The 18,618-nt window shown below is 34.1% G+C and overlaps 1 protein-coding gene across 4 annotated transcripts in view; it reads left to right on the forward strand.

Moving 5' to 3' along the window:
- Positions 1–5,295, forward strand: part of DMD (dystrophin) — a 4,487,195-nt gene extending 4,481,900 nt beyond the window's left edge. For 2 of the 4 annotated variants that reach the window (XM_053707599.1, XM_053707594.1), the window contains one exon: positions 2,652–5,295. In XM_053707599.1, coding sequence (XP_053563574.1) covers positions 2,652–2,749 — 98 coding nt within the window. In that variant the 3' untranslated portion in view covers positions 2,750–5,295. Of the gene's footprint in view, positions 1–3; positions 36–2,651 lie in introns of all 4 variants that reach the window. The other 2 variants (XM_053707595.1, XM_053707596.1) reach the window with 2 other exon arrangements.
- The last annotated feature ends 13,323 nt before the right edge of the window (positions 5,296–18,618 follow it).

An 18,618-nucleotide genomic window follows, 5' to 3' on the forward strand; every position in this document is an offset into this window, starting at 1 on the left:
AAGGAAGAACTGTCCCTGGAAAGCAAATGAGAGAGGTTAGTGAGAAGTGGGCTCACTGCCATACAGCTTGTGCTTGTTACATCTTACATTCTGTGTCTGGCATTTGTGCAGCCTCCAGTCTCTCTGAGTGTATTTTACAAGCTCGCTCTAACATGCCAACATTTGGTACCTCTCATCCATTAGCCAAACAGCAGCAAGAGTTTAGGAAAGCTGAGATTCAAAACAACTTTTTTTGCCCTGAATAAGTGAGATTTGAGATGCGATCATTATGTCCTAGATTGTTTGGCTGCTTCTCTTCATATATATTATTCTAGAAGCAAGTAATCCCTGGATTTTCTTTATTTCTAAGAGGATTTATTCTAACATTATTGTATGACTGCTTGCTGGAGCAGTAACTATGTGTTGAGAGGTATTATGATCTTAAGTGTTGCTATTAACATTTGTATTGTCTGATATCAAAGCTGAAGTATTTGTTGTGATGCTCACTAACTTTATTCAGTTTATCATTATTCATGGCTCTAGTGGTAAAGAATATTCTATTACATGTTCCCTGTGAGAACATCACACATGTGCAAGGTAGGGTCATGGGAAGTTCCTACGGGACCATGCAAAGGGCTTAGAGGTTTGCAAGCTCCTTTCCCTGCTGTAGGGCAGGGGATTCACCAGATCTGCATTGAAAGTGGAAGAAAACTCTCACTCTGATCATGTGCTGTCCTCACTTTAGTGGTTAAGCCAGCAGGGTTTTTATACATTTAGGAGAAATGTGTCCATCCTCCCTGGAACTAGATCTCTATGGAATTATGTAAAAGTAGAAACAGAAGAATAGAGTTTGGATATGGGTTACAGGTGTAAAATCCATTATTGGGTCCTTTGCAGAGTAAAATACCTAGCACTGGGAAGTTCCAATAGTAGTAAGACCTAATGACTGGGGTTACTTGTGGAGGCATAGAGTCAGGGTTTAATGCTATGGTTTTATTGGTGGTTAGGGTGTATTGTATTGGGGATTTTATGGTGGTTAAGAGTTTGATTAATATATGGGTAATATAGTGTGATTGGTGGGCTGCAGGTGATAGGATTAAGGGGGCACTTGATTCCCATTAAAAAAAGGAAAAATAATTTTATATATTCAGAAGTGTTGCTTAAAATTAGAGATGTATAGGCCTCTTAAAACTTCCCCTAAGGGTTTTCAGGTATCTTTGAACTGAACTGCCGTAGCTACATTCTTTTTATTTGGAACTGCATGTTTGTTTTCCAGTTAAACACTATGCTACGTTGCGCTAGATAAGGAATCTGTATGGTCTATTGAAATATGTCGGGTTAGTCATTTGTTGGAGACTATTGCTATTTACCAAATACCTAAGAAGAAAACTTAAAATGGTCTGTGCAACTAAGGATATAAGTCAGTTACTTAACTATTGTTTATTAATATATATATATATATATATATATATATATATATGTGTGTGTATGTGTGTGTGTGTCCATTTTACAGTTGCTTTGTTAGGCCAGCTTTTATCATAACTGCTTCCTTTTGTGTGTCCTTAACTTTCATGCAATATCTGGATTTCTGCCTGGAACTAGTAACCACATTCTCATCTAACCATTCTATGTCCATCATCTACATATTAAAACCATAGCAACCAGAGGATTTATCCCTCATTTTGCAAAAAAATTGTTTTTTTTTTTCTTTTTACATCATTTATTGTGTTTCAAAATTGATTATAATTGTGTGTACTTGAACAGTTATGTCTTGAGCTCGGCCTGCACTGTGGTCTGTAGCAAGTGCTGTGTCCAGCTGCAGGGTGTGAGCACCAGATGTCCTCTGCATTTTCTAGACTTTATTTATTAATCAAGATGTAACATTTAGTTTTAAAGCGATCTGAAACCCAAACTGTTTCTTCCCTGCTTCAGATAGAGCATGCAATTGTAAACAACTTTCTAATTTACTTCTATTATCACGTCTTCTTTGTTCTTTTGGTATCTCCTGTCGAAAAGCATGGACGTAAGCTCAGGAGTGTGCATATGTCTTGAGCACTATATGTTAGCAGCTTTGCAAGAGCACTATATTGCAGCACTATTTCCTGTCATGTAGTGCTCCAGACACCTACCTAGGTATCTCTTCAACAACGAAAATCATGGGAATTAAGACATTTGGTAATAGAAGAAAATTGGAAACTTGTTTTTAAAACTGTATGTTTTTGGGTTTCATATCCCTTTAAAGTGACAGTAAACATTGACATTATTTTAGGATATCACTTTTTGTAAAAGTGCCTAGCAATCCTTTACTATGGTTTTCTAACCTTGTGTGTGTTTGTTAAAATAACTGCTCTCCCAGCCAGCCACCTGCCAAAGGCTTTTCTTTTAAATGTTTTGCCACCATGTGATACAACCAATCAAACGCCGCACTGCTGCTCCATTGCAAAATAGCAGAGCTCACTCCTGCACTTCTCCTTAATCTTCTGCATGACCCACTTTTTATTATCACACAGCGATACATTGCAAAGCACTTTTACAAAATTACATGGTATGCTGATTTATTTAAATAAAATTTTGCCCAATATTTAGTGTCCTTTTAATAGAATTCATGTTTTTTATATGATTTTTTGTGTTTTTTATTCTGATTTGTGTCCCCCCCCCCCCTTGTTTTTCAGGAAACAATGTAGGCAACCTTTTTCACATGGCTGATGACTTGGGGAGAGCGATGGAAACCTTAGTAACCGTTATGACTGATGATGATGTGTTAGAATAACGATTTCAAACACAACGCATGTGTTTTTATATACTCTTCATACAACAAAAAGGGGATTAGACTGTAAGAGTTTACAAGATAAAAAAATCTATATTTTTGTGAAGGGTAGTGGTACTATACTGTAGATTTCAGTTTCTTAAGTCTGTTATTGTTTTGGTAACAATGGCAGGTTTTAAATGTCTATGCAATTGTACAAAACTAATAAGAAAACTACATGTAAAATCTTAATAGGTTAAAAAGAAAAAAAAAACTTGCCATTTCTTTTTCTGAAAGGCAATTTTGGGTTGTTTAAAAAATTTATATCAGTTATAAAGACAGATTGTAAACTAAATTGTGCTTTATAAAATAACTTGTTTATTAAAAAAAAAACATTTGAGAAAAAAAACAAAAAACAAAGGCAGTGCATTGACTTTAGATCACATTGGCTCTGTAACTGTAGAATAATATTCATGTTTAGTGTGTTCCGTTGTTACTTACCAGTGAGTACTCATTTTAGCACCAACCAACCTACAGATAATTACATCTACAATTTTCAGCATTTTTGGACTCCATGCTTCATAACAACAAGATAGAAGAAAGAATCCTGGATCATATAAATTTACATTCATCTGCAGTTCTACTTGATTTGTGTTTTTTTATGTAAATTATTGCTTTGCTCTAAAACATTGTATTTGTCTTGGTCCCACACATCTCTCATGTACTTCTTAACAATGGAAATACTAAAGAAAACTTTGATTTTGGACTTGAAGGAAACTGCCATTAGTACTGAATACTGTACAAAATACTATTAGATCCTGTCCTTTAGATACATTTTACAAATGCTAATTATTCTAAGAATATGGTGTTATAATTTATCCAGCTTTTTTTTTTTTTTTAAACATAATTTAAAAAAAATAATAATTTATACTGCTTTTGAAAATGTAAGCAGATAAGAGTCACTGTGGTCAAATATGCTGACACATCGTTTTACCTAAAGGGACATTTTAGATTAAAAATAAAATGCTATATTTTGTTACTTAAAAAAAAAAGGAAAATTATTCAAAATCACTCTGTTTAGTCCCTGTATTTTGAATTGTGTATCCAGTCCTCTCACCTGCTCCTCTGAAGTGGCAATGCAGTGTGTCCTTTCAAAGGCATTTAACACTTAGTGTAGAATGGGGTTTTGTTTAAAAATAGAAGACACTAAAAAATGGGGGGGTTTTTTATTTTATTTTTTTTTGTTTTGTTTACACTGTGCCACCTTGATAAACCTTATTCTATTTCTCTTTGATACCTGTTTTTGACATTTAGAGTTAGACCCTATCTACACAATATTGAACTGAGTTTTATTGATATTATTATGCACAGAGGTAGCAGACCTATGCTATGGGTCACTCCCATATTGTTTTTTTCCCCATAGTCCTTGTTGTTTTATCTGTGTATATATACATCTGGTATAAGTTTTATCTCAATTCAGTGCTACTGGCATTGTCTTGGATGAGCATAAAAAACAAAGAGGAAGAAAATGTCAATAAAATAATACATGCTAAAATGTACAAATGTTACTTTAGTGATAAAATATGTAACGCACCAGTACTAGAGAATTAGAGTTTTTACATTTTTATTCTAATCTCATATAACCAAATAGGACGTTTAAATCCCATAATATATTATCCTCCTCATTTGATTGTAGTAATGAATTACCATTAACAAGTACAAATAGAGATTTCTTCCTATTCAAGTTACAGAGCTCTCAAAGCCTCAATGGTAATACTTTTTTAAACCTTTTCTTGAATTTATAAAACCACTGGACCAAAAATACATTCAATGCCTCAATTGTTAACCTTGGTGATTAAGGAAATATTGAAATCAAAAAGGCATTCATTTTACATAGCCTACTTCTTTTTTTTTCAATATTTCGCTTATCACAATATTTGCAAACTTTAATTTTAGTCTCAAAATGTATCATTTTTGAGAAACACTAAACCTGAAAACAAATAGTGGTTTCTCAATAAAGCCATTCATTTTCTAGTACTGGTGCTTTAGCTATTTAGCTCAAAACACTTTACATGCATTAGATTCACCTGTATTGTGCATAGGTTTTAACAATGATAGTGATAACCCTGAAGAATGTGTCTTCTTCCATTGCTATTCAGAGCACATTTTAATGGCTTGATCCACATAATTCATAGATGTTAATTTCAATAAAATGATTCTTGTGTTTAGCTTCTGTGCAGGCTAAAGTAAGGGGCCGTATATGAAGAGCAGCATGCCTGCACACACTTTGTTGATATCTGTGATCTTTGCTTGCAATGTAAGCCTTTTACAGTGGGTAACACATACAGAAGTGTGTAGTGCTCACTGTAGTGAGTCTGCCAGCATGCTGTTCTTTATGTGTTTAAGTGCTACTGCCTGTACAAATGAGATTTTTTGTTTTCACCTATACTGTATTTATCCCAAGCTTGGTATACTTTTAAGACTTGTAAACTATGAACTGGACCCAATTTTTATGGATCCAAATACTGAAACTACTTCTCTTAGTACATTAAACAATTCAGTCCAATAAATTTGCTGTTGAAGTAATCAGTTTTTACACACTTGATTTGATGAAGTTGAGGTAAATATTCATGGAAGGAAAAATAAGTTTGAGTCCCATTTAATCACATGCAGTGAATAAAGTTATCCAAAAGTATGTAAGATACTAGCAAATTAGACTCACCATATTGAACATCAAATGAGATGGACTTGATTTTCAAGTCCTTTGCAGCTGTAGAAAATTATTTTATTATGGTAAAATATAACATTGCATACCTACAAACGAAACAGATAAAGTACGTGTGGTTGTGTGGGACATTAAAGGGACACTAAACTCAAAAAAAATATTTCATGATTCAGATAGAGCAGGGGTCAGCAACCTTCGGCTGCCTGATGTTTTGTAACTACATTTCCCATGATGCTCAGATAGCCTAAAGAGTGTCTCAGCATCGTGGGAAATGTAGTTCCAAAACATCTGGGAGCCGAAGGTTGCTGACCCCTGAGATAGAGAATACAATTTTAAACAACATTCCAATTTACTTCTAATTTCTAATTTGCTTCATTCTTTAAATGTGCTTTGTTGAAGAAATAGTAATGCATATGGGTAAGCCAATCGCACAAGGCATCTATGTGCAGCAACCAATCAGCAGCTACTGAGCCTATCTAGATATGCTTTTCAGCAATGTATATCAAGAGAATGAAGCAAATTACATAATAGAAGTAAATTAGAAAGTTGTTTAAAATTGCATGCTCTTTCTAAATTGTGAAAGAAATAATATGGGTTTCATGTCCCTTTAAGCCTACAATGAAAACTCACATTAAGCCAAATTATTGTTTGCCTTTAAATTGTGCTCAAATAAAGTTTTTATATTAAAAAGATCAGAGAGACAGTTGGTGGTGGAAATATTTAATTTCCAGTTAAATTAAAAAATGATAAAACGGGGAGATACTTTCTCCCTACATTTTCTATTATGCATTTAAAAGGGTTTAAACAAAAAGTGAATTATTGCTTGAAAAGTAAGAAATTGGAAGCATGAGAGAGAGATCATTTATATCTATAAACACAGGAAAGCATGGTGATATAATTACTTTATGGAGACTAAAACTTTATACATTTCCTTAACATTTCAGCAACTAATATAATTTAAAAAAAATACATTGTTACAACTAGAATTTATTTAGTGTTTAATGACCTTTTAATTACATTTAGTACAGAAATCCAACCCCACCCACATTGTGAGACAGACACCGAAAGGAGTAATGTTTAAATAAATATGCAAATAACTCAGTTTTCAAGAAATAAAATGAGTCTTTTAAGTGCATGATAGAATATGTAAAATCTCCACATGTGTAACAATTTACACAGTTCCCTAATTATCTAATGCCCATAAAGAATTTGTTTAGTCTAGATTGTGACAGATGGCCATAGTCAATATGCATATTTTACCTGTGTGACTGAACACTATGCCTGTGTCTTAAGATATCAGTCAAGCCAGCACGATGACACTTTAGAAATGCCCTTTCCAGCACATGGCACTGATCACATTGGCGCAACTAATTTTCTAATAACCGTGGCAAAGGAATGGCTGCTGCTGTGAGATCCACTTGCAATATCCGGCTTTCTGTTTTGCAGGCAGTGAGAATTATTGTCTCACCAGCTAATTGCCAGGAGAATTTCTGCCCATAACACTGACAGTAGGTGATTGCTGCTATTGCAAACCAAAAATTGTAGCTATTTCCTTATTTTACCACGTCATGTGAATAGAGGAGCAGTTGGAAAGTGAATTGCTTTAACAGACTCTCACTGGAAATGATAGCTCTCCAGTAAAAGCAATCAGCAGATCCCATTTTCACCAAATGCGTTTTCTGCTTCATATTGTAGTTTAGATCAGCTGCATCTCATCATGTCAACACTTTTGAAACAGGGTAGAAAAGCTACAACTGCGTGTTTATCTTAAACAGTCAACAGAGAGCATATTTTCATAAATTTAGAGACCCCCATGGTTTCCATCAGCTTTTGCCACATAATAAATATGTCAGGGATATTTAATGACTGGCACATAATGTTTCAACAGCTTTTTATTAACTACAGAAAGACCTGATTTCTTGTCTTGTATTATTCTGCCTTGTAAATACAAGAAGACAGGAGTTAATGAAAGAGAGGGCCATTCCCCCCCCCCCTTAAACTGAAACAAAATGATCTTTTTCTGTGCATATTTGCTTTTGTCATCAGACATGGCAAGCCATGCTACATCTACCTCACTTTATGGTGTTTCTGAACATGTGAATAGACGGTGTGACATCATAACCACTATATCCATTTTGTAAGTATCAGCCCTCAGGCAGCAAACTGGTTTTCATTGGCAAACCTCTGCTGTAACCTGCTAAACATGCAATCACTGAGTAGCCAATTGACTTTTAACTATGAATAGAAGTGATAAAAATTGACATCGTTGTTAATCAATTTAGAGTATTGCAAGATAAAGTAGCTTTTCACTGCAGGAGTTAAAAAGTGACTGAAAAACATCATCATCATATCCTTTTTTGCAATATATTCGCAACAGTTTGTCAAAGCACAAGAAGTGAGATTTACTTTTGAATAGGAACAACATTAAGAATTAGATGATGCTTTAAGAAGGCACTCTGTATAATATAGGCTACAAGCCACAATACATTACTGTATCTGTTTGTATTAGAGTGATTTATAAGATTACACTGAATAGGGTTGTGGGTAACTGAGAATTTCAGCATCTTTCTGCCTGTATACAGATTCCATTACTGTGAATAAGCCACTGCGCATTGTGTACATGGCGTGTTTGCAGCTTTTGAAGATATGATTCAACAACCCTTGTAGTGATTTTTCAACAAACCTGGAAAACAAAGAACAGTGCAATGCTATATTTTGTTATTTTCAATTACAGTTCTATACAGTTGCTTTAATAACCAACATGGTTTTAATAAATATGTTAATGTAATACAAATGTTATAGTATTGTACTGTTTTGTTTCCAATTTATAGGTAAACCAAGACAATAAATGATACACAGGAAGCTACTAATAAGTTGTACACGTCCCTACTGCAGTGAATCTATACTATATTTAAAATAATAATAATAATAATCACAGCATTCAGACTGGGTATAGTTTGTGATATGAGATATATATCTGGATTGGAGAGACCTTTTAAGCAAAAAAATACATTATTGTGGGTTCCTCTTTATGTTTACCTAAAACCAGGAAGTCAAAAATGTGTGTGTTGGAGGGGGGGGGGGTGAATGTATGTGCATAATGAAATCTGTGTAAAGTGATTTAAAAGGTGGTGTAATTAAAACAAATTTGCAAGCCCAAATTATTTGCTATAATATAGTAATGTGTTTTAATGTCATGGTAGTTGAGCACAAGAACAAGTAGTTTTGCTTTCTCATAAGGCAAAAAAAGGAAAGAGGGCGCGCCAATAGTGAAATACGTTTCCACATACTAACCAGCCAAATACGAGAAAAATGATATACTCACAAATATAAACGCACTCAATCATGCAAAAAGGCAGGCTGAACCATCTGAGCTGTCCAGCAGGCTCACACTCAGAACTCCACAGAGGCAACTTTAGCCGTCGTAATCGTTCAGATATAAGCTCTGATGTCCACCAGTTCAGAGGTGACAATAGACAAATAAGAGATCTGGAGTCTCTATCAGGGGCTAATTTGAATCCAAACAGGCTGTAAAAGAACGGAGATAAATGCTTCCACCCCAAATCACTCTCGATACTGGATTAAAACAATGGTGGACTCAGATTAGCCCTTGTTAGAGACCCGAGGTCTCGTATTGGTCTATTGTCACCTCTGCACTAGTGGACATCAGAATTTATATCTGACCGATTACGATGGCTAAAGTTACCTCTGTGAAATCCTGAGTGTGAGCCTGCTTGACAGCTCAGATGGTTCAGCCTGCCTTTTTGCACGATTGAGTGCATATATGTTTGCGAGTATATAATTTTTCTCGTATTTGGCTGGTTCGTATGTGGAAATGTATTTCCCCATTAGAGCGCCCTCTTTCCTTTTTTGACTTATAGATGACAACCTTTACCTGCATGGGAGATGTTTGATTGAAGAGGAAGCGGCACCCACTCTTGATCCTTTATTAGACTTATTTTTGTTGCATCACAATTATTATTAATTTATCCACAATTAATTTGGAACACTATTTATTGTATAAAAATAGTTTGGATATTGATTATTTTCATATCCCTTATTATTTGATGACGTTTTTCTGGCGCATATAGTACATTGGGGTTTATCTCCTATGACACACACATTGCTTTCTCATATGTTAATGTTTTAAAAGACTTTAATCAAAGTTAAGTTTCAATACAAATAGAAAATTAAAGATGGATATAGCTGGCGATCTATAGTTTCCAATTTTGTCTCAGATTATTTGTGTGTCTCTATGGGAAATGTATGTATGAATGTGTGTGTGTGTCTAGGTAGGTATGTATGTGTGTGTGTGTGTGTATATATATATATATATATATATATATATATATATATATATATATATATCTATCTATCTCAAAAGTCAAAATAGCATATAGCCCAGCACTCCAACCAGGTGGGGCAGCCACAACCTGGGTGCAATCCTTATGAGAGATAGTTAGAGAACAGTGTGGAAGAAGGGCACTCTCAAATTCGCTTGTTTGGATCTATGATTACTGCCACTCGGCAGTTTAAAGATAATACCTGTCATGATGAAGGCCCAACTAAGGGCCGAAACGTCGACCATGTATTAATGTTCTAAGAATAAAGAAAATATTCTTCTCTATATAAACCCTGAGAGTGCCCTTCTTCCACACTGTTCTCTATATATATGTATATATATTCCCCCTTTTTTTTTTTTCTTAGTTACATTATTGAATAGTTCCCAATGAATTAAAAGGACACTGAACCCAATTTTTTTCTTTATTGATTCAGATAGAGTATGACATTTTAAGCAAATTTCTAATTTACTCCTATTATCAAATTTTCTTTATTCTCTTGGTATCTTTATTTGAAATGCAAGAATGTAAGTTTAAATGCCGGCCCATTTTTGGTGAACAACCTGGGTTGTCCTTGCTGATTGGTGGATACATTCTTCCACCAATAAAAAAGCTCTGTCCAGAGTTCTGAACCAAGAAAAAAAGCTTAGATGTCTTCTTTTCAAATAAAGATAGACAGAGAATGAAGAATAACTGATAATAGGAGTAAATTAGAAAGTTGCTTAAAATTGCATGCTCTATCTGAATCACAAAAGAAAAAATTTGGGTTCAGTGTCCCTTTAACAATGATAAAGCTAGATAATAGTTTGCTTTTATATGTACTAGGCCTCATGATCTAAACCCCAAGCAATAATGGTGTTTGTTTTGATTAACAGTCAATGCACTTACTCTAAACATTGCACATTTTAAGTAATTCACCTATAATCTAATTTAAATTTTAGTAAAGGATATGGTGATTTTGTTTCAGTACTAATGTAATTGCCAGAGTTTAAATGTACCATTTTTTTTATCCAGAGCTTTATTTTTTAAAGGGATCATCTGTCATTTTTCCAAGCTTTCCACTAACCAAGCTCACAGCTTGATTTCATGAAAAGGTTGTCCTTTCATTTCATTACTGAGATTTGTGTGTGTGTGAGAATTTTATTCAAAACTAAAAGGAATTGTGCACGGTTTGTTTCATCCATATTTTTTTTCTTTAATATGTTAGTTTTGGAGTGAGTTAAATATATATTTCTATATGTATTAAAAGTAAGAGAGCTTTATTGCTGCTTTTATCATTATTTTGAAGTTATAATATTCTTTTAAAGTATTACAAAACTTAATCAGTGTAACCTCATGACATCACGTTATATGGCATTTTATGTCATTATCTTGTACTAGTTTTGTTTTCTTGGTCATCCTAAAAGTGTTTTAACAACAACGCTGTAAAAGTTTACTAATTATTTTTATACACCTTATGTTTTAATTCTGCATTTTCACACATATCAAGTTCACCAAAAATATGCCTTACTATTGTACTATATAATGCTTTACTCTGTATATCAATAAAGCACGCAATTATGTTAATTATACGGTCTTGTTTTATTTTATTACATACGCACAATGCCTTCATATTCAGTAGAGACATTTGTATTATATCAAAAAGATTTAACTGTTTTTTAATACTTACTTTGCAGACGTTTTCTGTTTAACTGAGATGTAATTTTAGAAAGCGATCAGCCCTGTTTTATTTTATTTTTTATTTATTTTTTAAATATAAAGCCCTCTGTTTAAATCAGATGTGATACAAGCACTACATCATTGCTGCACACTATATTGTACAATTTCTTCCCAGCTACACTTTCTGATTTAGGTTTCCAAAGCAAAGATTAAAGAGAAGAAGCAAGTACTGGGATTATTATAAGTTCAGTCATTCTTATGTTGTATGTGCGCATCAAACTATAACTCTGCTAGAATTAAATATTGTTGTCCATGTCTGCAAATGAGCCAATAAACCATCTACCAACATACGATATCTTCATCAAGTACCAATACTACTTTATATACCTGCCTAGCATTTTAAATGTCACCCTGTGGCTGTGCCAAGATTTCACTTAAACTGACAGTCTAGACAAAATTAAGCTTTCATTATCCAGATAGGGCATGCAATTTTAAACTTTCAAATGTACTTATATCATCAAATTTGCTTTGTTCTTTTTGTATTCTTTGTTGAATGCTAAACCTTGGTAGCATATGCTAATTTCTAAGCCTTTGAATTCTGTCTCCTATCTCAATGTATTTTGATAGTTTTTCACAGTTAGACAGCACTAGTTCATGTGTCATATAGATAACATTCTGCTCACTCCCGTGGAGTTATTTATGAGTCAGCACTCATTGGCTAAAATGCAAGTCTGTCAAAGAACTTAAATAAGGGGGCAGCCAGCAGAGGCTTACAAGGTAATCAGAGGTAAAAAGTATATTAATAATATGCAAGAAGAGGAGCGCTAAAAAAGCTAGAATAGCTAAGAAAGCTGAAGATAGGATATATACGGGTTAAAGAAGCTTAATTATGGTAACATTAAAAGTTAAAAAAGATTAGCAATGTATATTCGACACAAAATGATTAACAATGATTAGCAATATGTATTCGACACAAAATAGCATATGTGCTTAGTATCCTTCCGAAGAGGTATACAAAAGTAATTCTTAAAATTACTAAACTAATAAAGTACGATATCTGATTAAAATACAACCGTGTCTAACAGATAATCTGCGTGCTGTACAAGTGTGTATAAAATAATCACCCAATAGAAAAATTGTGTTGAAACTAAATATAAAACTAGAAAAGCAACATAAGTGTCCACATAGTCCAAATGAATCCAAGAAATATGAACAATGCTCCTTTAATTAAACCTAATTAAACGTTTTTTAACCCATATATGTCCTATCTTCAGCTTTCTTAGCTCTCTAGCATTTTTTTAGTGATCCTCTTCTTGCATATTTTTAGTTTCCCTGTGAGATCTGGTTGAGAGATCTCGCCTATAGGAGGAGCTTGTATAGTCTTACTTTGGTGTTGTGAAATACTATCTTTTGTAAAAAGTATTTTAATATAACAGTGTTGGTTGTGCAAAACTGGATAATAAAGGGATTATCTATCTTTTTAAACAATAATCATTTTGATGTAGACTGTCCCTTTAAACTTTGTACATGTAAGAAGTTTATAATGATATTTTATAATAATTTGTTTTTTTGTGCATTTAAGCAAGCACATAAACAGTCATTTTCTGGCTTTTCACATTAAATATTGTATTTTGTTGTCATTGAAAATGTATGAGTAACAATTCAGGAACCTTGCTTGTTAGTCTAAAAGAATAATAGTCAGATTTCTTTTTTTCCCTCTTGTTACCAAGCAGTAGTGTTGGGTTTTGGAGTGACAAGTGACACATTGGTAAATGTGTATTTCTTCTCAATTCAGTAGTTCCGTTTCCAGACAGACATATCTTGTTTAATGTAAGCTTCCTTTAAATCTTAAAGCGACATGGAACCTAACATTTTTCTATCATGATTCAGATAGAGAATACATTTTTAAACAACTTTCCAATTAACTTCTATTATTTAATTTGCTTCCTTCTCTGGTTAACCTTTGCTGAAAGGTTTATCTAGGCAAGCTCAGGAGCAGCAGAGAACCTAGGTTCTAGCTGTTGATTGGTGGCTGACTATATATATCGATTGCTATTGGCTCACCCATGAGTTCAGTTAGAAACCATTATGCATTGCTGCTTCTTCAACAAATGATACAAAGAGAATAAATTAAATTGGATAATAGAAGTAAATTGTATTTTCTATCTGAATCATGAGAGAAAAAAATGTGGGTTTCATGTACCTTTAGGCCACAACAATAATTGTTGATATACCTGGAAGTTATTTAATATAAAGTAAAGATCAAGAATGTATGTTTACTTACAAGTTTGCCTGTGTTTCAAAGGATTTGCAATATGTTTACCTCATTAATGTTCTGGTCTCATTAATGTTCTTATGCTAAAAAAAAATGCCTTAAAGGGGCAGTATATAGAATTTTTATTGTTTTAAAAGATAGATAACCCTTTATTACCCATTCCCTAGTTTTTCACAACCAACACAGTTATATAAATACACTTTTTACCTCAGTGATTACATTGTATCTAAGCCTCTGCAAACTGCCCCCTTATTTTAGTTCTTTTGACAGACATCCATTTTAGCCAATCGGAATTGGCTCACCTGTACTCCACGTGCGTGAGCAAAAAGTGTTATCTGTATGACACACATGAACTAACACCCTCTAGTGGTAAAAAACAGTCAAAATGCCCTGAGAGAAGATGCGGCCTTCAAGGGCTTAGAAATTAGCATATGAACCTCCTAGGTTTAGCTTTCAACTAAGAATACCAAGAAAACAAAGCAAAATTGGTGATAAAAGTTAATTGGAACATTGTTTAAAATTACATTCTCTATCTGAATCATGAAAGTTTATTTTGGACTTGACTGTCCCTTTAAGTATTCCACCAGTATTGACATGTAAAAGTGATAGGTTCTGTAGAAATCTGGGTACTTGAAGACGGTGTATTTTGTAGCTCTTCATTATTTATTTATATTTTATTATTTCTTGTAGTTAGGTACAGATACAGAGAATATTTCAAGTCAGAAGAGATACTCAAAAAAATGCATTAAATTGATACAAATTAGCTTTGTACTTTTTGATTTAGTAAGAAAGCAGCAGCATATATTACTATGGTTATCGTGGTTTGCTGATCCATTGTGGGGAAAAAAGGATTTGTCCAAGCATTCATTTCTCTAATCTGCCTAATAAAGAAGTAATTCAATTTACAATCCAAAGTTAAGGTAAAAGCTTTATATGACTGCTTATATTGCCAAATTTATATTTTACTATCAATTTTTATATATGTCATGTCTGGGAAAGACAATATACTTTTTGGTAGCTTTTACCAAATAGGTTTATATTTAATTGTTCATCTTAATAGCTAATGTTATAAAAATTATTGAAAAAATAAATGACTATAACATATACAGGGATAGCACCCTATATTCACTTTACAGATTAGTGAATTTCAAGAAGTATTGTTAAGTAGTTTATTGATTAATCGTTATTTAAAACAAACTGTACTTTGCATTCTTATATTATTTTATTGATATCCTAATATGTAGCTAGTAGTATGGTTTGTTAAAAATATTGCTTTAAAAGTGACATTTTAAAAACATTTTAAAAATAAGTGTATTGTACCTTAAAGAACATGAACTTTTGTTGAACCTTCTTCCTTATTATTTATGACCCTTTTCATGAATGGTTTGATCTGGGCTTCTTATCCCATATTGCTTACTGTTCTGGTTTATTAACAACAAGTAGAAGTGCTCAACCAGGCACAAACAACAGCTCAACAGCTTGTCCTTTGGCACATTTGCAACCCAGAAACCACCTCCTTTTGCCCAATTGTGCTTACAAAGAAAAGAGAACTTTCCTATAGTATTTCAGTCTGATCCCGCCTATACAGGTTTGTCCAGCCCTGAAATACCAGGCAATCCTCCACTGAACAAGGAGCACAGCAACACCAGATGATTGTTTTGGCCTTCTTTGGGTCTCATCAGTGAGGTGCAGTCATATCCCTCTAGGCACATTGGGCAGGGAGTCCACGTCTGGTTTCCCCATGACATTTTATGAGACCCTAAGAAGTAGGAGCACTCAACCTGGCACTGTTCTGTTTTGCAGGGATCTGAATAGTGGCTAATAACTCTTAGGGCTATTTCGTGACCACTTATCTGGACAAACATGTAATAAAGACATTGCCCTTAGAATTTCTTGCCTGTTCTGTTCAGGGATGGAATTGGCAGATTTTGTTATCTGTTCAAAAGTTTGTTTTTTTTCTGTTTGTTTTTTTAAATATCACTGTTAATGAAAAATGATTCATTAAATGCATATGCCAGATATATTGGCTACAGGTTTGATATATATATATCACATGGTTATGCTTATCCGTTGTCTCCTTAATTTTCAGCTGCACAGCATAAGATTGTATTATCAAAAGTAAAAAAAAAAACAGACAAAGGCACATAGGCAAAGTTGTAAACCGAGGGCCACCTGTACAGCAAATCACATGAAGGAGATAAAGTGGTTTACCCTGTGCTTGTTTCTTATCGGGACAAAAGGATGGCAAAACAATATCTTGAGGGTCAGTCCATCTAAAGTGATGAAATGATCGTAAAGTTGGTGGTTTGACCATTTTTAATTTTTGTATTAGTATTGCAAAACTACCATTTTTTTTTTATTTTACTTGGTTTAACCACAGCAACCATCTTTCAAATTTTGGAAATGCAGATGTTTATGGAAACCTCAATATCTAAGCTCAGGATGGTCCTAGCTCCTTGGAGCAAAAAATGATCTTTAGATCACATTACGAGGAACGTGTTCATATATATAAATTTTGCACATTCTTGACTTATAACTAATATCCTAATGTAATGATGAAAATCACTGAAAGTTCAACTTTTAGGGTAAATCTATAATGGGAAGGGTTTGAGTCTCTGCCCTAAATTGTATTTAGGGGTACTTAGGTAAGTATAGCATGCATGCAGAACATTTCAGGGTTGATACATCTTTTGTTTGTTTGTTTTTTAATGGTGGTTAGAGAGTGCAATTTGTTAACTTTTCTCCAAACTTTCAGGTAGATTACCTCTGCTGGGGAACGAGATAGGAACCTAAAATGTTTACAGATATAATTATATTTTCTGTAAGAAGTTTACAGATACAATTATATTTTCTGTAAGAAGTTTGAGATTGAGTTACAGTAACTGTGGAGAAAAGCCTACTTTAGTCATGTGTTTTGAGAAATGACAAGATGTATTATAAGCATAACAAATAATAAAAATTAACTGTATTTTACACTAATTATGTTTATGATTGACATGCCAGAATTTTGAGCTACATGACTAGAAGCTGTGAGATTTCCTTACTGAGTCTCTTGTAAATGCTGTGGGGGCTTACGGTGGCAGAAGACAACTTATCAGGTGTCAGTTTTCTGAGAACATTGTTCATGGGAACCCCTGATTTGTCCACAGTAGAGATCTTGAATGATGTTCTTGGTCAAGGTTTTACAAAAACATCCCAGTTTTCCTCACTGATGTCCTCAATCATGCCTAACCACCATTGGTCATTACAAAGACAAGCAACACAGTCACTGTTCCATAGAATCAGGGGGACAAACTTCATCACTGGATGTTCTTCAAACCTTTGCAATGCATTTGTAAAGAAGCATCTGATAGTACTCTCTGATACTGTATCAAAATGGTGAAATTTTATCCCATGAAAAAAAAAAGAAAAAAGTCAAACCTGAAATGTTCTGCATGCACACTATACTTACCTAGGTACACCATAAAAAATGTAGGACTGAGACTCGAAGCCTTCCCATTATAAATGAATGCTAAAAGTGGAACTTTCAGCGATTTTCATCATTACATTAGGACTTAAGTTCTAAGTTTAAGGATTAAGCTAGGACCATCCTGAGCTGAGAAATTACGGGTTCTATAAACATATATTTAACAAAAATTTGTTGTGCACAATGACACAAAGATGGCTGTTGTGTTTAAAATAAGTAATATAAAAAATTGTGGTTTTGCAACACCATCACACTTAATCTGGGGCAGGATATATCACTCAAAAAAAAAATCGGAACATTAAATATGGTCAATAAACCTATGTTGGATTGACACTTGAGTTTTATGAAAATCAGAAAAATTTTAGATCAGAATTTAGGTTTAGTATGTAGTACAACTTTATTCTGATGAATGGCCAATGTAAGGTTCTTTCACTGAAAGAGCTTGCAAATCTGAAACATGTCTTGACAAAGTGATGGCCACTAAGAAAACAATTTTTAAGGTCAGAAACCAAAGCAACACTTCCTAAAGGGGTTTAAAGGGATAGTCCAACAAGACCTCAACGACTAATGGCAGATCTCTGGTTGGAAAGTAGATTTTGGAGATTAAAAGGATATGAGCCAAGGCCTGGAAATGTTGGATCATCAAAGGTTGATGAGCCCATCTAATTCTAGAAAATGCTGATATTGCTGAAACTTGAACTTTGGGAGTTCTAGGACTTAATTCTTTCAAATAACCTTCATGAAAACAATCACTTTACAGATGAGAAAGCTGAACATTTGCTGAAGAATTCTTTTGTTGAATCATCCAGGCATAAAAGGCATCCCAAGCTCTGTAATAGCCTAAGGCCATATACTTCTTCCATGCTTACAATTATGTCTTAATGACAGAGTCAGAAATGTTCATCTGTTGCAATCTGGTGATTTTAAGCAACCATGCCATTAGACTCAAGTTATGTGTGTCTGGATGGAGAACTGGACCATATAGTAGTAACATGTCCCTTGAAAATTGTAACAACCTGTAACAGTCTGTCCCTTTAAGGATCTAATTTCACATCAGCCTCATTTTCGTTTCTACTCCCTTTATAAGCATTGAAGCCTTTTGCTTCATTGCTTGGTATTAGCTGGTTGACTCCTGTCAATACTCAGCCTGTATTGTGCCTGAACGCATTATTTAGGTTTTGCTACATCCTGCCTAATCTTCTTGGCTCTGTGTGAGTTACCTCTGCATTTGTTTCTGAGATTCTCCTCGCAGCTTCAACGCTGCTTCTCTTCACCTGTCACATCTCCAGCACTGTACCGCATCGGAACTTCCTCTGACGTCACGGGCGGCCGCTCCAACAACTCAGTGTATCCACGCTGACGCCGTGTTTGTTCAACCTGTTCACTCCGGACTCTCCTACTTTACTCCTACTGAGTACAGCTTCAACA

Source organism: Bombina bombina, chromosome 3 (assembly GCF_027579735.1).
Source record: "Bombina bombina isolate aBomBom1 chromosome 3, aBomBom1.pri, whole genome shotgun sequence".
NCBI classification, from domain to species: domain Eukaryota; kingdom Metazoa; phylum Chordata; class Amphibia; order Anura; family Bombinatoridae; genus Bombina; species Bombina bombina.